Below are 22,263 nucleotides of genomic sequence, written 5' to 3' on the forward strand. Positions count from 1 at the left end.
CTCCTCACTGCCCCCCTCTGCTGGCCTGGTCACCCCTCAACCCCCTGCAGGCCTGGTGGCCCCACGTAGCCCGCTGGTTAGTTGTTTGGTCATCCCTACCTAACCCGCCCACCAGCCGGGTCGCCCCACACAGCCTGCTGGTCAGTCATTTGGTCATTCCTCCCAAACCCCCCTGCCAGCCTAGTCACCCCACGCAGCCTGCTGTTGGGTTTTTACTGTGAGGGTATTGTGACCAGTTTGCATATTACCCTTTTATTAGTACAGATTATTTAATTCAATTGCTTTTTGGAGGTTTGTTTGTTTGTTTGTTTGTTTTACTTCTTTACCTGTAATAAAATGCCCAGTGTGCTTTTAAAACATTTGATCTATAGTTTTGAAGGGAAATATACAGGAATTTTGATATTACACATTTTACTTATTCTTTACATTTTACCCTGTATTATTCAGTATTGATATAGTGCTATTTACTAATACTATTTGTCACAGAATTATTCCAGGGTAAAGATAATTTATACTGGGCCTCAGAAAATGGCACAGTTAAGGTTCAATCATGAAAATTCTGCAACTATGACAAAGCACATAAAACAATTCCAAAAAAGGGATTCTAGCCAGGTTCTAGAATTATTTTGAATTATCTAGAACTATAAAAATTGTGACTGCTGTGAGAAACTGACTGCTAATGATGTCACAGTAATCACCCCAATCACTCATACGAAGAGGCATAACAAGATTCCTCCTGTGGAGCCTTCATGAGGTCAACATGCCCTGGTTACACAAATACCTCCCGCTCCGTGTCAAGGAGACAGAGTGCTCCTGTCCGTCGCTGTACGTGCCCGTGGGGGCGTGCAGGAGAGCTCTTCTCAGGCCGGTCCCATCCCCAGGATTAACATACACTTCAATGTGGCCTTCAACCAGCATGATGGAGAAGAAGGGCTGGAAAGAGAATTCCATACAAAAAACATGACTATATGATTTTAAAAACTGTCCTCTTATAAAGGTAATGTGGGTATATTAGCATCAAGTAAGGAATTTCTTAAAAATATCACCAACTAAAACAACCATTTTAAATGTTCTATATTACTTTCTACTCTCTACTCTTATATTTTATATTCTGTATTATGTTACTATCACACACCATACCAAAGGTTTGCATTTCCACATCATCTTTATACTTATTATTTATTGCCACATTATGTACCAACAAATAGATATATTGTAAGTCATTAATCTATATCTCCTTTTTTCCCAGTGTTATTGATTGAGATATAATTCACATATAACACTGTATTAGTTTAAGATGTACAACATAATGATTTGACATATGTATCTGTTGCAAAATGATTACAATTAAATTTAGTTAACACATGTGTTAGCTATTATAAAGAATGCTGCAATGAACATGGGGTGCAGATATCTTTTCCAGATAATGGTTTCATTTCCCTCCAATATATACCCAGATGTATAACTGGGTCATGCTGTAGTTCTATTTTTAATTTTTTGATAAAACTCTGTAGTGTTTTCCATAGTGACTGTACCAATTTACATTTCCATCAAGAATGCAATAGGGTTATCTTTTCTCCAGAGCTTTGGTAACATTTGTTATTTCTTGTCTTTTAGATTATGGCTACTCTAACGGACGTGAGGTGCTATCTTATTGTGGGATCTATTCCTTTTACTGTTAAAAATTTAGGTAATTTGCCCTGGCCTGTGTTGCTCAGTGGTTGGAATGTGGGCCCAAACACCAAGGGTCAAGGATTCAATTCCCAGTCAAGGGCACATACCTGGGTTCAGGTTCAATCTGGGGCTTATGCAGGAGGCAACCAATCAGTATGTCCTTCTCACATCAATGTTTCTCTATCTCTCTCCATCCCTTCCTCCCTTCCACTTTCTCTAAAAAATCAATACCAAAAATATCCTTGGGTGAGGATTAACAACAAAATACTTTATTTATAAATTTTAAGATCATACATAATGAACATTTAACTTTCTTTCCTGTGAAATGATTTTTAATATTTGTAAAAGTGGGACTAAAGAGTTGAAGATTTTGAAAATGTTTAAAGCTCTTCAAACTTTTGGTGACAGATTGAAAAGAGGTCTGTCCACCAGCAGAACTGCTAGCATTAGGTGACAGCATTCCTTTTTGCTGACTTAGTTGCAAATATTGATTTGCAAGTGGTCTTAAGACTGGTGGAGGCAAACAGACTGATGGTTCCTCAAAAAGGTAATCATATAATTATCACATGGTCCAGCAGTTTCATTCCTAGATATGCACCCAACATAAATGAAAACAAGTACTCAAACATTTTTGCATGTGAATATTCATAGCAGCATTATTCACAATAGCCAAAAGGTAGCAACAACCCCAAATGCTCAGCAATGAACTAATTATGCTATGTACATACAGTAGTATGTTAGTCATGAAAAATACTGATTCATGCTATAATGAACCTTAAAAACATGCTAAGTGAAAGACATTGAAGATCACATGTTGTATGAGTCTTTTTATATAAAATATACAGACACTAAAGATCACATGTTGTATGAGTCCTTTTATATGAAATATATAGACTAGATAAATTAATTCACAGGTATAAGAAGATTCCTAGGGCAGGGAGAGGGCGAAGTGGGAAGTAACTGCTTAATGTCGTAGGCTGTTATTGTGGGTGATGAAAATGTCTTGGAACTAGATAGAGGAGGTGGCCTCACAACATTGTGAGAGCTCTAAATGTCACTAAATTGTTCACTTTAAAATAGTTAATTTTATTTTACATGAATTTCATCTGAAATGAAAAAGAAAAAAGTTGGTGGAACCCAGAAACCAATCTGGCATTGTTAGCCCTTCATCACGTAGCTTGTGAGGTGTTTCAGCCCTGGTCTGACACATGCATAATAGCTGTGTGAACTCGGGCAGGTTAACCAGGCTCTCTGAACCCACTTCTTCCTCAGCAAAGTACAGGAGCAGCATTCACTCTGCAGAGTGGTGGTGATAACTGCACAGCAGTGTCTGTTAAGTGTAATCCAGAGTGGAGGACAGCACTCTGTAAGCTGTAGCTGCATGGTCTCTACTTCATTAAGGGGGAATGGGGGTAGTGGGGGAATACGGACACATATGTAACACCTTAATCAATAAAAAAATTTTAAAAAGATTATTTATTAGCATTTGCGAAGGTTCTTCAGATGACGTGGTCCACACAAGTTTGAACAGAGGAAAGGGTAAATGTTACCTATGCTACTAAAATGAAATATTAATATGGAAAACCAACTTTTCTCTCTTCTCCTATGCTGGTCCACTGCTTATCATAGGCCACAGCTACTTTCCACTGCTCCTTTCAATCCTACAATAATAGGTAACAAAATCCCACTCATGGAACAGTATTCTAAATAACTTCACAGAATTTCAGAACTTGCTGCTTTAGACTTAGGATGAAGAGTAACAACCATAACATGTAGAAGAGAACTCAGTATACACTATCTGAATATGTTTAAAAAGAATTGGAGGTAAACAGCAAGTATCTTTCTTGTCAGTAGCCAGAAAAGGAACATGGATTATGCAACACAAAGAAATCACGGATTCATAAGGGAAAGATATTCAGCAATGGTCACTTTTACTTATTAAAAATTCATGTTCATAAACAATAACTGTTTATGACCAAGTCATTTCCATCCAGTTGTTCCCGAAGTCACTTCCCTGGGCTCATGGCTCGATAGTGTTTGAGCTACTCACCCCATGGACCTGCCGATTCTCCGCACGCTTGCCCAGGGCAGCCAGGATGATGCCACTGCTGCTTGTGGTGGCAAATGTTGCCAACAATTCCAATTCTGGTGACAGAGGCTTGGGTGGCAACTCAATGTAGCCGCCTTTCAAGAAGCTAACACTCCGGATGGGCTGGTCACAAAGGAGAGGGAACAGAGCGTCAGGTCCATCACACACTGACCCGCCCATGGCGGAGGCCACTGCAGACTTGCCCCACCTCTTTCCTGTTCACCCCACTGCCTTAGATTTTATTACTTCATTGTGTTAATAACCCAGTGGGCATATATAGAAACTTGTTCCAATATTAATAAACTGCTTCCCACCTCAAGGACACAGCCTTTTCTCACTCCATAGGAATTTCTGAGTAAGTCAAAGGTCGATCTGGATATTTCCAGGTTTTTGATGCAGCCTACGTAGCTTTTGCTGGTGACGCCTCTCCTGTAGGGAAGGACATGAGAACATTATCGTTCCATTTATGAGAGAAGGGATGAAAATGGATCTATGAATAAGAAAGATCTATTTCCAAGTGTCCTTCTGCAGGAGTGTTCGGCCTCCCTCTAAGAGATATTGATGGTAAGAACTGCAGGTCTCAAACAAATGCTCTCATTAGGACTAAAGACAGAGAAATAATTTGTGTGTTTGACTATTTTGATAGCTACCTGGATAATATGTTTACATTTCAAGGGAAACTTAGTCGTTACAATTTAAACATATTAAAACACAGGCCAATAATAAGAAAGACAGAGCACTGTCATGAGGAAATCATACTGCAGAGATTATAATGCCGTCTCCATGTACACAGAACATTTGCTCCATGGGGACAAGTGCAGGCAATTGTGATTTCCTAGGATTACAGGCCAGAGAAGTCATTGGCTGTTGTCCATACTGCATATTTATGAATTTTGTTCCGAAGGAAATAATGTCACTTGGTGAAGTTTGGAATTATTCACAACCCTATTGTAGACTTCAAGTCAATACCATATTTTTCATATAAAAAAGTTGCCACACTGCTGTGATGAGTGGGGTGAGGCTGAATTGTGGTCAGGCTCTCATTTCTAAAACAGAGAGACTACTGAAGAGCTCCAAGTTACCATCATAAATATCAGCTAGTAACATGGTTTCCTGTTAGAGTCACAGCTCATTTTTCATTATCTCCGTGTTGAGCAATGAGCTGTGAATCACAACAATGGCATGATTTAGGGCAAATCTCAACTTTTGTGGATCTCAGCCTCTTCCATTGTCAATAAGGGGCTGACCTTGCTCCCACGTCCCTTCTAAGTGTGAGTCTGTGATTGGGGATATCTTCCTAGAAAGGAGGCTCTGACCTTTTACACTCACTGTTATTTAGGCAAAGCACAGATGAACTATGACACAGCTGATTGCTACACCCCGAGCACACAGTGCACACCATGTCACGGAGTGATATCTGGAATCAGATTAGGAGACAGACTTCCAGCCCTAGCTCTGTCTTGGTAGCCGTAAGACCTGGGGCACCTGACCAATTCCCAGAAATTTAGGTGTATTCATTCCTAAGACTAGGAGAGGGGGTGTGACTGCCATTGTAAACTATGTTCCTTGAAACTTTCAGAAACTTCTGGCACAAAGAAGGGGCTAGTGGAAAAATGAATTCTGCACTGCTCAACCCTTAGCAACTGGATTGGCTGAACTTCAATTGAAATTGTGTATAAGAACTTGGCTTCAAGGTGGAGTAGTGCTACAAATACATCTTTGAAAACCACTGGGCTGGTTGACTCAGTTTGGACATTTAATGATCCCACTCCCTGGAAGCTATCTTGTCTTGACAGTGGGTCTCCAAAAAAGTTAGAGCTTAATTTCCAATCAAAAATTATAAAACTGAGGACAATAAACCCACAAAGTGTATGTAAAGTATTAAAGTCACAAAGTTAAGCATAAATCAGTGTTATAAAAGGATTTCATTGTCTCTCTTCTCTGCCATCTTTCATCCAATTAACTGATGCTGATGCTGGTTTTTCAACTTTCACATAGGTTATTCATTCTGCTCACACAAAGAGAGAATCCAGATAAGTCTGCAGAAACATTGCTTTTTTTTTTTTTTTTTTGAGTGTGCGTGTGTGTGCCTAGAAAGAGATTCTATTACTCCAAAATATTGAGAGAGGAGAATGACCTGTGATGGAAAGCAGGGTCTCCAAATATTGCACAGTAATAATTTCTAGATGTTCTAAAGAGTATAAATATAAAATCACTAATTTTACTGTAAAAAAGCTTTCTTAAATTCCAAATTAATATGACATAGAGTGGCTTGAATCAAAGTAGAAGTTATGGGTTAAATTGTGTCCTCCCCCAAATATGCTAAAGTTCTAACCCTTAGTGCAGTGGTTCTCAACCTTTCTAATGCCGTGACCTTTTAATACAGTTCCTCATGTGTGGTGACCCCCAACCATAAAATTATTTTTGTTACTACTACTTAACTGTAATTTTGCTACTGTTAATGAATTATAATGTAAATATCTGTGTTTTTCAATGGTCTTAGGCTGTATAGCAGCGGTTCTCGACCCACAGGTTGAGTTTGAAGTAGCAATGAAAATGATTTTATGATCAGGGATCAGCACAACATGAGGAACTGTATTAAAGGGGCAGGACATTAGAAAGGTTGAGAACCACTGCTTAGTGTCTGTGAATATAATATTATTTGGAAACAGGGTCTTCACAGATGTAGTCAAGTTAGTATGTAGTCATGAGAGGAGGCCCTAATCCAGTATGACTGGCATCCTTATCAAAAGGGAAATTTTGGACACAGAGAGACCCACCCAGAGGGGAGACAATATGTGCACACAGAGCGTCCTGTGCATGCTGAGGAAAGCCTTAAGTTGTCAGAAGCTAAGAGAAGGTAGGATGGAGCCTTTCTCACTCAGCAACTGTGCCCACACCTTGATTTTGAACTTGTACCCTCCTGAATAGTGAGAGAACACATTTCTGCTATTAAATCATCCAGTTTGTGATACCCTGTTATGGTAGCCCTAGGAAACCAGTAGAGTTAGTTGGTAATTCAGAATATAAAAATTCTGCACTGTGGTACCATACCTTACAACTCTTGACCGAGGTAATCCACCCACATAAATTGGATCCTTATCAAGACGATTGAGGTCAGAAGATGCTCCTGGGGTTTCCCCTTGCTTGGTTTCCTTATAACTGGTGTTATACGCATCAACAACTGCTAGGAGTCCTAAAGGGGATTGAAAGGAATCGAGAAATGAAAGTCACTAGCTACACTAAAGTAAACCACAAACTTCTACAAACAAAGGCCATTTACAAAAGCATGTTCTTTTACATTCTGTCATTTTGACCAGCAAATGTTATTGACTATTCACTGAAAATCCTATGTGCAGGTCAATAAATCCAGAAAGAAAATAAAATTGATTTGATTCTTGATTCCCAGTTGGGCCTTTGATGTTAAATAATACATTTGGAAAGCAATCTATCTATGAATTTAATATTCTTCTAGAAAAATATGAATCCTGATGCTTAGAATCCCAATAACTTTTTATTAGAGTATAATTTAAGAATTCCCAGAAAGCTAAAGTAAGTAAAAACCAGATTTTGGACATTTTTTTTTTCCTATGAGGCCAACCAACATCCCATCCACTCAGCTGTGCACATACCTTGCTTCCGGTTCCGCTGGAAAGCGATTTTGTACCAGCTTCCATTGTTATAACGTCGGTCTGTTACGAGGGCAAGAGGCCCAGAGCCCAGGTCAACTGTAACTTTCACCCTGCCATGGACCAGCTCGATGGATAAAAAGTCTTTCTGTAAAATTGAAAAGTAGTTATCCACGGCTGCATCATTATCACAAGATTTCCTTTCCCAAACTTGGGGATGGCAGAAACCTCCTGAAGACAAACAGAGAAAGCTGGACCTGGCCCAACAGCCAGAGGACTATGCTATGAAACTCAGTGTCCACAGAGACTTTCTGAAATACTACACATATATGAGATAAACTCATTATCAAAACCTACAATTCAGTAAGAGAAGTAGGATCTCTCTGTATCTGTTTCATTGAGCTTGACAAAGGTCTAGTTCTTAAAAATAAAACTAGATGATTGGGAGAAATCACCAGTACATAAGATAAAAAATGGGAATATGAAAATCCAGTGAATGGATTTCAAATAAGGCCAGAGTGGTCAGAGTGAACATAGAACAAGACATATTATTTAAGCTCAAAATTTAACAAATGTTCTATTGACATCTACAATGATGGGAAACCTATTTTCTACTTGGTGCTCTTCCAAAGCTTCATCTGTACTGATATAATAAATTATTTAAAATAGGGACAACATATGACATATATTGGTTTGTATTAGTAAGTGCTCATAAAATAGTCTTAAACATAAATATTCTCATGGCAATCTAACTATATACACAGTGGGGCCAACTGCCCCATGGAGATTCTTACAGTGCCATTTGAAGCGAGGTAGAGAAGAAGCCCATTTGTTGAAAAGGTACTAAAAAGCATAATAATGTGTGTCACAGTAGTTCGTAGTGTCTTCTCCACGACAGAATACCCGCTCCCATCAAAATGGAATGACGAGTCTTCATTCTCGGGACTGCAAAACAGAGCAGCAAAATACAATCCGCCCTCAGGAAGGTAGTTCAAGAGAACAGATGTCACAGTTACCCAGTTCTCCCTCACAAAAATCACAGTAGAGCTATCATTTCCATAATCTGATGACAGTGTAAATGATCATATCTTAAAATATGCTTTCCATGGGATTATGCAAGACAGATGCCCAGTTGCTTTATAAGGAAAAGAAAGTTAATATAGTCAGTATTCTCTGTTGAAAAAAAAAAAAAATCTCCAAAGGATGGATAAGTACTGTAAATATTTCTACTTATCAACTAGATTCCTATTTGTTTTAATTTCCTTTAATGAAACTATTCTTTGTCAATTCTAGTGCTTTCAGGGGAATTTTTATACTGGCATTTAACTAATATATCAGTGAAACTGGAATTATAATGGGAAATAAATAAGCACCATTGTACCAGAAAGACCATTACAAAAAAATAGACAAAGAAAACCTCCAAATTCTGCAGGATGAGCTTACAACAGAATTATATAAAAGAGACCACACCATTCTTTTTTAAATGCTATTTTAAAAATTAATCTTAGAGAGGAAGTGAGGAAGAGAGAGACACACACATTGATGAGTTGCCTCCCCCATGTACCCTGATTAGAAATCGAATCCACCAACTTTTGGTGTAGGGGACTATGCTCCAACCAACTGAGCCACACTAGCCAGGGCAGGACCACAGCAATTTTCAGATCAGTGTGTTTTCTGGTCTTCCAGACTCAAATACCAAACCATTAAATTACAAAGTAGTTTCATCTGGAATACATTGTTGTTGTGTTTTAAAATTCTTATTTGAAATCTCATGGGACTTGAGAGTGAAACTTGGATTAGGGTGGGTGTTTATTTGTCTTATATGAATTTGAATTTTTCCCAGTTGAAAGTGCAATAATCCAACTGAGTACCAACTTATCTTTAAGTAGGACAAAATTACCAAACAGTAACATTATTTCCATGAACAAAATAAAATGAATGCAAACAAAACAAAAAATAGCAGTACTCTGTGAAAGCTGAGGTTTCATTTATTGCTTCCTGCAGTATAACTTTTCCTAAAAATTTCTGTTTTGTTCTTTTAGGAAATATACCTTCAAGGAAATGTGCTCTGCATAATCTCTTAAACTGACTTCATTCTCAGTTCTTTAATTCTTAAACATGTGGCTTCCTAGAAACATGTTCCATTGCTCTACTTCTTGGCTGACCATAGCTTCATGTGGCTAAGGACACAGACTCCAGAATAAGACTGCTGGGGTTCAAATCCAAATTCCCCAATTTACTATCTGTGTGAACTCAGAAAAGTTACCTAACCTCTCTGTGCTTCATCCCCTTTATCTGTAACCTAGGGATAATAATAGAACCTCTCCGGGAGAGCTGAACATGATTTAAAACCTGCAGAGTTCTGGACACAGTGCCTGGCACACAGCAAATATTCACTCCACTCTAGTTCTGATGATTCTGTTGTGAACAGGGGTCCTCCATGGGTCCCTATTTGGCCTATTAATAGCTGAGCCTCAAAGACCAAGCACCTTGCCCAAGGGCACACTCAAGTGCCTATATCAGCACTTGTCAGTGTGTTCTGTGTAACATAAGCACCTACAGAGCGCTCCTTTTAAAAAGAATTTGGGGTCAAATGAGTTTGTGAATTGCTGCAACTCTAGCCTCTCCCAGGACAGGGTTACAGTGCATAGCCTCATAGTAAAACAATGTGCTTAATTTTTTAACTCAGTGTTTCCCAAACATTTATGATCGGGGCACACCCTCTACTGCCCCTTAAAAAAATGAATATCTACTAAATCCCACCAAATTAATATTCTTTTAAAAACACATTTCTGAAAATATTAGTTAATATACTTCGAGAATAGTCAGCTTATTTGCTCAGTACCCATAAAAATATGTTTAATATTTTTAACCTGACAATAAATGTGTGAGAAACCAAGGTTTTGTAATTGGCAAATATCATCAAAATGATATTGCCTTATGAAGTAGTGACATCTCCGTTGAACTTAGTCTTTGTTTGATTGAGCAAAGTCAATTTGGCCTTAAAGCTCAGCTGGGTAGCCAGCCATCCCTCGACCCAAAAAAGGCAGTTCCAGGATTGACATGGAGAGGATGGTAGCACCTGCTAATCCTTCCTGTCAGTTGAACCTTCATGGTCCTGTCAGTGGTCCGGGGGAGTGGGGGTAGGGGCTGGAAATCTGGTCTAGGAGGGCAGTTCTGGAAAGGCAGTTCTCAAGAAGAACAAAACTTGAGGCCACACAGAAAGTTGACGTCCTCATTCCAAAAAAAGAGAAGAGCCAGCAATCATCAAATTCATTTATTGCTGCAGCTTGAGGTCAGTGGTTTTAAAATAACCCTGAAAATAACGGATGAAAATTGGGGATAGTGTAACAGCTAAAGCAGGGGGACATTTTTCATAATAGAAATATTCAATTTCTGTTAAGATTTTCCTTTCCACAAGTAAGATTAATGATCTGGGGTCAGAGTCCAGGGGTCAGAGCATTTGTCATGTTGGAATTACTAAATTGCTGGGAAGATTTCCTTCCATGGTAGAGACACAGCATGAGGAAAAGTGATGAATGATATTTCTTTAAAAAAAAAAAAAAAAAGGCCCTGGCTGATGTGGCTCAGTTGGATGAACATCCTCCCATGCACCAAAAGATTGTAGGTTCAATTCCTGGTAGGTTCCTAGTGGGGGCACATGCCTGGGCTGCAGGCTGGATGTCCAGTAGGAGGTGTGCAGGAGGTAGCCGATTGGTGTTTCTCTCCATCTCCCTCCCTCTCTCTCTAAAATCAATAAAAACATATCTTCCTTTAAAAAGCAATGGAAGAGGGAGCTTCAGTGTGTGTGCTCATGCTCCTGAAGTTCAAGAGCAGGTGTCATTACCTCACAAGGTAATATCACTTTGATGGTATTTGCCAATTATAAAACCATAGCCTCTCACACATTTATTGTCAGGAAAATAACCCTGGGACATTTACCTAAAAAATAATGGACTGTCACTGCAGGAATATCAGAGATGAACATTGGTGAACATTCAAATTTATAAAGTATTTTCATATACATTATGTCATATATTCATCACCATAATTTTGGGAGGTAGGTAGGATAAGTATGACTGTTTCCTGTTCTGGAATAAAAAACCAAACCTCCCTCCTTGAGGTGTAGTGACTTATACTTCAGGCCACTGAGAGATCTGGTAGGGGAGCTTGTCCAGGAGTCTGAGCAATTACGATGCTAAACCTAATACTTTTTTTTTAATCCTAAGGCTCCTATAATCATGCTTTTGGTCATAACTTTTTGAGCAACTTAAGGAAGGGGTATTCACAATTAAAAGGCTTAAACTACAAAATCCCAAGCTAGGAGAAAGCAGACTTGAAAACAATAAAGTGAAAACTATCCCATGAAAGTCTGAAGGAAAGGTGAGTTGCTTCTAACTGATCTTGTCACAGCTCATTGTTAGGTGTCTAAATGGACAGAGCAGCCCATTTAGTGGGAGATATTATATCTGATGTTACATTTCTTTAAGGGCAAAGGCAGTCTATTGTCTTAATTGTTAAAGTGCTATAAAATAAAGTGTTATTTTATTAGAAAATAATAGAGGGGTGTTGAGATTGGTGAGGTTAAATTATTAAATGCACTCTATTATATCAGTATATGCCAAAGGATTTTAGGTAGTTGTTCTCCTTTTGCAAGTGCTTTTTATTTCTAGAATCATAGAGTTTAGGAATAAGAAAATACTTATTTATAAAAATTGACAGCACACACACAAAAATCTCATCCTTGGAAGTATTTTCAAAATGAAAATGTACAGTGGTTTACCCAAAGCTTACTGTGGCTCTTTGAGACAGAAGGTGGTTTGAGAAGATGTCTGTTGTTTCTTGATTTTATGATCCATGATCAAAGCATACAGTATAAGACACAGCAATGAGTCCTTTGTAAGGGTTAAAAATGATACCCCTTCTATTAGTAAATCTACATCTTTTCCTTCGCAATCAGAAGACTGACACCATAAACTCTTGATATACAGGTAAGTTCTTTAAGCAGTTCTCAGATGTTAATACACTAACTAACATACAATGTTTAAATTGTGTGGAATATTACCTTCCAAAGCAGCCATGGCATTTGCCCTCCCTTTCAATATAGTTCCATAGGCCGATGGACTTTCCATTCAAGAAGGCTTCCCCCATGCAGCCTTTGAAATGAGTCACCTTCACAGCGGGAGACTTCTAAAGTAGATGAACACACAAACATAGCCCATATATATTTGGTGAAAAAGAATAAATTCTCTAAATGAATGAAACTCCTCCCTGAAAGCTTAAATCTAACAGATCCAAATTTTGAGAAACCATTAAAAAAAAAAAAAAAAAAAAAGCACACACAAAAAACCAGTTTGCAATCACTGGATTTCCTTCCAATGATGAAGTGGAATACTAGAATGAGTGGCAACTGGATGGATCTTAAATGATCATCTCAGTTAGTAGGGTCGCTGGAGAGGAGCCTCTTTTATAGTGAGGAACCGACCCAGGGAATGTGTGGTCAGCAGTGAGAGCCTGGCTGGCACAGAGACCCATATTGTCATGTGAGAGCATGAACTAAATCCACACAACTCAACATGGCTCCATGAAAGGATAACTTGTATAATGAAATAGTACAATGCGCGCTTCCACTAAACACTAATTAGTATTTGTCTACCACTAGAGTTAGAATAGAGATAAAGGAACTTTACAGAAATTAATGTGAACTATTTTAAAAAATATATATATTTTGTTGATTTTGTACAGAGAGGAAGGGAGAGAGATAGAGAGTTAGAAACATCGATGAGAGAGAGTCATCGATCAGCTGCCTCTTGCACAGCCCCCACTGGAGATATGCCCGCAACCAAGGTACATGCCCTTGACCGGAATCGAACCCGGGACCTTTCAGCCCCCAGGCCGACGCTCTATCCATTGAGCCAAACTGGTTTTGGCTAATGTGAACTATTGAATGCCTTGTTTCATCATTGGAAGAGAAACCCAAGTAGCAAAATGAACAACTGACTTCTTTTCCATTTATGCTACTTATTAAGTACAATCCTTTACCCTACAAAACCAACCCAACTCTGCTATGAACTGTCATTAAGCAAAATAAGAGAAGCAAAATCTCTTCATCTGAGTATTGAAATATTCAACAATTATACTAATTTTCACTGAAATATGTTTGACATGTAACATTGTATAAATGTATGTATTAAATTTAAATACAGGTAACATCAGCCAATCAGTTGTATGCAGATGAATGCTCATAGTGTTACCTTGACTTGTCCTCCGAGCCCTCCAACAAACATCAGTGTCGAGTTGTTTATATCCAGAACGTTAGCTGCTCCTAGGGATTTACTTGTTTTTGGTGGTGGCTTTTGAGTTGCGCTCATTTCCTTTACAGTCAATGAACCAACGTTTCCAAACCTAAGGGTCACAAAGAATGGCGAAAAGAACAAAGTTGCAAGTCAGCCCACATATGTACATACATGTTTCATACCCAGCCTCCATCTGCTTCTCCCCATGTCCACTGCAACAGCCCCCTTGCTGGTCTCCCTGCTTCTAGTCTTTCCAAACTCCCACCCTTAGTTTCCTCTCCAAAATCTAGTAAAGCAGTCTTCCACCATGTAAAACAGTCATGGACCATGGGTTAAACTATATTTGAAACTGTTTACTGCCTTTAATATGACTTCTTTTTATTGATAACAAAGCAAAAGACAAAAATTCCTAACAACACACCATCAATAATAAACCATAATGTCACAGAAAAGTAAAAAGTAAAAAAAAAAAAAAAAAAAAAAAAGATATACTTAAAGCTGCTTGCTTAAGAGTTACCTTTGGAGAGAGACTTGATAAGGAAGAGTTTTGCTTGTGTTTGTTAAGAAAACCCATTCCCCACTTGTATCCTATCTTCTGGCCTCTCTGCCCGCATTCCACTGCCAGCCACAGGGGACTCCTACCACGCTGCCTTTACTACCACGTCCTGGGCAGTGAACATTTTACTGGGCTGGCTGCCTCAGACACACCTACCATTCTAAAGGGAACATGAGCTTTTTAACTGTTTTCTTCTTTTATTGTTGGTTGGGTAACAATGTTTATTTCTTCTATAATAAGAAATAAAAATTAAAAAAAACTATTTCTAAGTGGTCTTTCACTGTAATCTAACTTCCTAGAAGTTTCAGACTCATATGATGTGAAAAACATCACCTACGGCTTTAGATACAGTTGTAGGAAGAGAGATGCTGGAAGAGAACGTTCTCCGTTACCTGGTTACGTAGATACTGTGCCATTTGTCGTCATTAATTGGGAAGTCTGGGAATTCCAGCCGTGCAGCCCCGGAGCCCATGTCCCAGAGGAAGGCCACTTTTCCTCGCCGCATCTCCACTGCCAGGAAGTCAGGCTGGGTGCAGGGGGCGAGCTAGCATGAGTTTACAGGCCAGACTGCTTGCATGACCATTAAAACACTTTAAAAAACGAGTCCTGTCCCGTTGGAGTGGCACAGTGTTTGAGTGTCAACCCATGAACCAGGAGGTCATGGTTCAGTTCCCGGTCAGGGCACATGCCTGGGTTTCACGCTGGATCCCCAGTAGAGGGCATGCAGGAGACAGCCAATCAATGATTCTCTCTCATCATTGAGCTTTCTCTCTCTCCCTCTCCCTTCTTCTTTGAAATCAATAAGTATATATATTTTGAAAAATAAAGAATTAGTTCCTACAGCATTTTTTCTACTCATTAAAAAAACAAAATAGCATCTTGTTTTGTTTTTAATTCCCACCCCGCCTCCCAGGAGCTGAAGCAGGACCCAGAGCACTGAGAGTGGTGGCCACACAGACCTGTTAGCACCCCACCACCCTGCAGTGCAGGCCCTCCATAATGTCTCCCATAACATTCCCCAGGAAGGCTCAAGTGTGTGTGTGTGTGTGTGTGTGTGTGTGTGTGTGTGTGTGTGTGTGATCATTAGTAGTCTCCAGGGAGGATGAGGGATGGCATTGCACTTGTGTATGTGCCCAGTCTGAGACGGGATTAAATGAATGTGAAATACGCAGTAAGCCATTAAATCCCACATCAGGAGTTGCATGTGTTTTGCACCCTAGCTCCTAAAAAGACATTTCCGGTAATCTGGGCTTGCCAATATTTTCTGCACAAACACAGACAAGACTTCTAACCCATTTCCCCCATAAAGCCAGCTATCAATGGCTTTCCACAGGGGATTTGCCCTTTGGGGACTACTGGGATCTGGGTGGGTGGAAGAGCCTGGGTGAAGCATGACAATGGTGACAGGCCGTAGGGTCCAGGCTTCCACTTTGGGTAACACCCGCCAAAGTCAACCTTACAGACTCAATGCTAAACTCAGCGGCAACAGAGGTCACAGAAGGCATTACAAAATGTTCATCGAAGCCACAGCTTGTGATTATGATTGCAAATGGAGACACTTTTCCTTCCTCGATGTCACTTTCCCTCTCACAGATATTATAATATGTAATTTATTTTTAATCTAATGCTACTAGTTTAGCAAAAGGTTAGTTCCCTTAGAAGAATTAGTGATTTCACTAAGACCCTATTGTGTGGTTTTTTTTTTTTTTCATAAAAAAAGAGTCAATTCAAAAAACACATGCATTCATAAGAGACTCATTGCTTTCTGCGAATCCATACTCACGCTGGTGCTGCTCCCGAGGTAGAAGAGAAGGTTATCGGGTTCGCTCGTCTTAACGTTTAGTGTTAAGGTGTTGTAGTTGGTTGAAGAGATCGGAGGCTGGTAGGCCCGGATACAATCTCTGTCTGCAGACACAGCAACTTTAATCTGCAGAAGGAGAAAAGGTGTCCCAATCATTTAATGACACATTGGCCGCGTGCCGGGGGCTCAGACGTGCTAGTTCCAGGCAGACTTTCACTGTCAGGCAGGGGCCTCTCCTGGCAGCATAGAATGCTTCAGAAGTGAGAAATCAGGTAGTGGTGAAGAGAAATTTATTTGGTAAAGTATTTAAATGTGAAAAAGTCAGTCTTGGAGTTTTAAAAGAATGTTATGTAATAAATCGTCTCTGTCATATGATCAAATAAAGACAAGGAGCTTATCCAAATCATCTTGGAATCCTTAATCCTACCGCAGAGAGCATATTTGATGATCACTTGTTGAATAAATGGAGGGATTATCTACTTAGTCTTTCACAAATATTTCTAGAGCAAATATTACACATATTTCTCTAAGTAATCATTTGCATATATAGCATATATTTACCTAAGTCTGTATTAACCAGAGCATTTGGAGCCATCTGCTGGGCTCACATTTATTTGGTGACTGGAACTAAAACAGGTGGAGGTCAGAGCTCATATAAACCTATAGCCCTGTTCCAACAGTGAGGTCATTTGTGAGGGGAGGGGTGTCAAAGAGCTGGGAACTCCTGTATCTTGGCTAGAAAACCTAGGTGGCTAAACATTAGACCAGAGATCCTCAGTAGTGTGACAATTGATATTCTCTCAAGATCTTATTTCCCTGAAATGCCTTCCCTCCAGAGCATAGCAATGCCTCGTGCGATGGGTGGATGGCTGACCACATCTTCTCAGTGTGTGCTTTTCTGGGTGTCAATTTTCTCGTGGATTTAGTGACCTGGATGAGTGCAGCATTTGTTCAGATAAATTTGTTAGGTCAGGCTCCTAGATGATGGGCCCAAACTGCACAAACATTCCGAAGAATACTTGGATTATTAAAATCCACCTTGGTAAAATGATGGAAATAACACCATATGCCACTGATGAAGTGCAGAGTGATGTTAACCCTTACATAACCATTAGCTAATAGTTATGAATCTATAAATCTAAGCTACAATTACAAATTTCCACAAAGACATGGAGATCTCCTTGCTAGCAATAGATTGAAACATGTATGAAGGCAGAGATTTTTTTTTTTAAATGAGACTAATTAAATATACTTAAGTAAATATACTTAAGACTCTGCTGTGAGGAGTCTGGTATCATTCAGAGCAGGTCAGTAGACATTCCAGGGATGCAGTGAGACAGAAAGCCATTTCTACGGGAGTTATAGGACTTGGAGTTACAGAGAGTCTCAGCCAGGGGGCACCGGGGGTCACTGGTAGCAACAGGGCCCCACACTCACCGAAGCTGCTTGTTTCCGGGCCTGACTGATCAGCAGTTTAATTTCTGACAGGTTTCTGCTCAGGTTCTCTTCTAATGTCTTCAAAGGCTTCAACCGATCAAATAAAAGGTTGGCTTGTGTTTCCACCTCTTTAACTTTTTTCCCAGCTAACAAACCTACCAAATACAAGGTAGCAAAAAAGTTGGGGTTGGGGTGAAGGACACAGAGAAATGAACTGGTCATTACTAAAGCACTGGATGAAACAGGATATCTTAAGGATCAAATCCTTGACATTTCGGTACATATGTGAAGAAGGCCCCAGCACCGTGCATTACCGTAGGCCCTTCTCTTCCTTTATAAATGGAAATCCAGATGTTAGTGTATTTTCATTTTGTTAGAAATGCTGTTTGTGAACAAGGCACCATTGTGCACTTGGCAAGCTCAAAATTGCACAATGCAGACTTTGCTAATGGGAAGGGAGACTGCGACGTACTGGTCACGGAGGAGTCCCGTAGAAGATCGTTTGCTTCCTGTAAGGTGGCATTGACCTTGGACAGGTCTGTGGATGTGTTCAGCAGCTTCTGACTCAGTCCCACAACGCTCTTCAGGGTGCTCGCAGCACTCTGATTGGCAGATTCGGCCAGCCCTTTGATTTTGGTTCCTTTGTCTCTGACACCTGAAATAAATTCATATGCAAGTATGCACATCGTAAAGCGGGTTTTCTTGTGTTTAATGGCAATATTAAGGTTGCTTGTCATATGAGCTACTGCTGCCTTTTAGGAATAAATGAAATACTAATTTTGGTAAAAGCTCTCTGTATTGAAATGTGAGTTTAATACATATGAGACAACAAAAGCAGCTGCTAATGGCCATGCTCAGGCTTTCACTTAAGAAACTAAACTGCTTTATTTGGTCTCTTTTCTGTCATTCTCTTCTCATATCCATTAAATACCTCTTCAAATCATCCCATGTCTGCGTAAGAAGTTTTCGAAATTTAAACGTGTAGGTGGCATGGATGTGTCTCAGGCTAAAGGAAGTGGTATTTTTTCATATCAACTGGCTGCTAGATACAACACCAGAATACAGATTATATGGGCACTTAAGATAAATTGGAATTTTGTTATTCTAGAAAAATCTGGGTGATAATTATTTTAAAAGGCACTAGTATTCATTTTAAAAGTGTAAATCACAATCACAAATGGGACGAACATTAACACTAGCAGAAGCTGGATAAGGAATATTCTAGTATTCTTTTTACAACTTTTCTGCAAATTTGAAATTACTTTCAAACAAAAAGTTATTTTAAAGTATTTAATCAACAAATACCATGTGTTCTCAAAAAGAGAGAGAGGTGGAAAAAATCCACATCAGAAAATGCCCTACTGATTTAAGGTAAGAAATTCAGAGTGCTCAAGCCCAGCTCCCAAAGTGAACCAGCAGATGGAAATTTAGAGATATTTGGGCAACTTGTAAGACTTAAAAAAAAAAAAATTCTTATTAAGAAAAATGAGAAGATTGAGGGAATGTAAATAGTGTATATACAGCACAATTCCTTTGTATTACACTTTGTAAAAGTTATTTTATTTAAAATTTTAATGAATATTACACTTGTAAACCCTCAATATTAAAATGATCTATTTCAGAATGCTTCATTGCCTCGTGAAGATTACCAAGCAAGACTTTTAAAATTTCCTACATTTATAATGAAAGCAGGAACATTCCTGCTCCTTTACTTGCTGACTTTTTTGAATGACACTTCTTTTAGTTAAGGCATGTTACAAGTGCATTGTAAAAGCCAGCAATCAGTATGGTAGCATAAAATCTCTAGTGCTTTTGTTTTTTAGTATAATTCTGACATTTCAGTTCAAGTATTCTGAACTTATTAAAAAATAGTGATCTTCACTTCCAAATCATATTCCTCTCCAAGTAAGAACTATCAATCCTGGGCTCATTTCCAGCAAAGTGTTCTTCATCAAACCAGAGGCAGAACCTCCTCATATTCATGGGTAATGGCTTTGCAATGAGAAGACATTAATTAAATCAAGAACCCCCTTTCCACTTACCTTCAGGAATCGCTCTAAGTATTAAGAGTGATTCATTGGTCTGCCTAGTAATCTTATCAGCATTTTCTTGAAATGTCTTTGCCGCATTTTTCAATTTCCCCAGTTCCAATGTGATACCTATTTAAAGGGGAAAAGTGTTTCCTTTTAAGCTGGCCTAATGAAAAGCTGCCTAGGCAAGTTTTATTCATCACTTTGACCCCTTTACAGATTGACAGCTTTCTACAGAGACCCTCCCCCATATTGAAAGCTTCTCCAGTAAGACTTCGAGCCCCTGATTATAGAAATTGTGACTTTTAGCTTGCTCGATCATTTTCCCTACTTTGCTTGTTGCTCTTCTCACTAATATTTCTTCTTAAATTACATGTCTAATTTAATTAGAGCTCACTTTGAGGTGTTTCAATCACTCAGGCTTAAAATTGGACTCATCAATTTCCTACGTAAATTGTGGCCACCTTTCTCCTCTGGATTGTAAAACCCCAAACTGGGCTCTTGTCTGGTAATCTCCCTCCCCATCTTTCACCTGCTTCCCCAGCCAGGGCCCCTCTGCTTCCTGCTCCCTTCTGACCACCCTTCTTCCCCCCCAGCAGGTGCTCAACTCAACCTCCTCTAAGTCTAATCAAAGCTTCACTTTCAGCATTTCTGTTCATAATACACAATCACTTTGGATTCTGAACTCATGTTAAAAAATGAATTATTAATAAAAATCCTTGATGAACATGACCAATCTGCCTAAACTTTAATTGCAGGACGTTCACTATTTCATGGCCTACGAAGTACCTTTACTTGTATAAACTGAAACCATAGCCCATCAACATTGATGCTAGAGTTGGTGTTTAATGCTTTATGATTGAGAACTGTGTACTTTCTATATGGTGAGATGACAACAAATTCTAAACTGCAAGACTCACAGAGAAACAAAAATATATGCACATAGCCACACATGTACAGGAGAGGCACAGTTTCAGGACAGAGAGGTAGTCTACAAGGGGGGTGAGCTGTTTATAGACCACTATTTACTCTATAGTAAAAGATGACATTTTCACTATACTAGAATATATTAAGGTGAAAAATACAGTGTCTTACATAAAACTTGCATGTTTCTCTTACACAACAGAATTCTGCTGCCATTTTATTATGGATATATCAATTTGTTATTGGATAGCTCCTATATATACAATTCATTGCTTACTGAAACTCTTAAGAAAAGTGAAACTGCACAGGTATTTTCTGGAAAAAAAAAAAAAACACATACACACACACACACACACACACACACACACACACCAAAAAAAAAACACACACAAAAAAAACAAAAAAACAAACAAACAAACAAAAAAAAACTGACCTTGATGCTTTCTGCTCAGGCTCCTGCTTTCTTTTAGAAATTTTGAGCTGCGCTGGAGAGCTGCTTTCCCATTAGATTCCAGGGCTTCTGGGGACTAGGAAACAGAACAATTTACATGTGGTGACTGGAGACCAGGGTTGGATCCCGATGGAGATGTGAAGGCCACTCCATCTCATTCCAAATAGCCTCCTATCTCATTCCAAACAGGGAAGTCAACTACAATAGATAACAGGCAGGGAGAGTTTAATTGCCCTAATGCATGTTTAACGTACATCCTAACTTATGGGAGAAGAGAAAGAACACAAGCCATTTTTAAATATACAAAGGCAAAAAAACACCCATTGAATAAAGATCTTCATCACAGGTAAGAAAAGATGCCTCAAAATTTAGCAGTTACAAAATAGTCACGTAGATGTATAATACAGCATAGGGAATATAGTCAATAATATTGTAATAAGTAAGTATCGTGCTGGTTGGGTACTAGACTTATTGGAGGGATCATTTCAAAAGCTATATAAATATCTAGCCACTATACTGTACACCTGAAAATAATATAATGTTAAATGTCAACTGTATTTTTTAATTAAAAAAAGATGACTTGAGTAGGTATCAAGAAGCATTACCATTTTTGTAATAAGAAATGGTGAGATTTTCCTCATCTTTACCTCACTTAGTCCCTATTCTTTATAAAGAAGTATTTATGACTTTAAGAATGAAAACATACCACACGGTGGCAGAAGCCATAATAAACAGATCCCACCAGAAAGCAGTGTTGACAAGCATATTTTTAAGCCACCAAGTCTCTGCTCAAGCCTCTTAAGGAACAATCCCCCTCGGTGTCTAAAAAAGGAAGGCACCCATTGAAGCCCACCCGGCTCTTACCAGGCTCACCTCAATCACAGTCCTGAGAGCATCTTTTGCCAGTTTTTCTGAGTCTTCAATCAGGCTCCGAATGTTGGAATGGATGTGGGTTGCGCTGGTTGCATTCAGCGACACAGATCTAACATTTCCAAGGCCACTATGAAATCAGCGTATTTACAGGTGTTATGATAAACTAAAATTGGGCTTCCCCACTATTCTTAAAAGCATCCTACTTTCTTTCCCATTAGAGCAGTACATCAACAAGGAATAATAACCTAGGAATTCCCCTTTGACTCCAAAAAGAATCTTAAGAACCAGTGACCACACTGTCACAACAACACTAAGAAAGATTGTTTAATTAATATCCAAGAAGAGATGATGGCTGTTTCCCATCTTTTAACCACTCATCTGTTTCTTCCAGCTGCCCTCTTTTGATCTCTCATCAAACCCCCATACGTGTCTGGGGTACCACCGAGTGTTTACATTTATTGTCATCCCTGCTGCTCGGCAATTGCTAATTTCCAAAAAGCTTT

At 39.1% G+C, this 22,263-nt stretch overlaps 1 protein-coding gene across 2 annotated transcripts in view; it reads right to left on the minus strand.

Annotated features, from left to right (window-relative positions):
- Positions 1-22,263, minus strand: part of LAMA1 (laminin subunit alpha 1) — a 128,445-nt gene that overhangs the window by 11,921 nt on the left and 94,261 nt on the right. For both annotated transcript variants that reach the window (XM_084887735.1, XM_084887734.1), the window contains exons 40-54: positions 21,761-21,887; positions 20,870-20,963; positions 19,525-19,641; positions 17,955-18,137; positions 17,483-17,637; positions 16,028-16,171; positions 14,637-14,770; positions 13,647-13,797; positions 12,458-12,582; positions 8,187-8,337; positions 7,396-7,540; positions 6,818-6,959; positions 4,078-4,192; positions 3,725-3,886; positions 782-933 (exon numbers count right to left, since the gene is read on the minus strand). In XM_084887735.1, the coding sequence (XP_084743861.1) occupies positions 782-933; positions 3,725-3,886; positions 4,078-4,192; positions 6,818-6,959; positions 7,396-7,540; positions 8,187-8,337; positions 12,458-12,582; positions 13,647-13,797; positions 14,637-14,770; positions 16,028-16,171; positions 17,483-17,637; positions 17,955-18,137; positions 19,525-19,641; positions 20,870-20,963; positions 21,761-21,887 (2,097 nt within the window). The remainder of the gene's footprint in view (positions 1-781; positions 934-3,724; positions 3,887-4,077; positions 4,193-6,817; positions 6,960-7,395; positions 7,541-8,186; positions 8,338-12,457; positions 12,583-13,646; positions 13,798-14,636; positions 14,771-16,027; positions 16,172-17,482; positions 17,638-17,954; positions 18,138-19,524; positions 19,642-20,869; positions 20,964-21,760; positions 21,888-22,263) is intronic.

The sequence above is a fragment of the Pipistrellus hanaki genome (genome assembly GCF_964339955.1).
Source record: "Pipistrellus hanaki genome assembly, chromosome: 6".
NCBI classification, from domain to species: domain Eukaryota; kingdom Metazoa; phylum Chordata; class Mammalia; order Chiroptera; family Vespertilionidae; genus Pipistrellus; species Pipistrellus hanaki.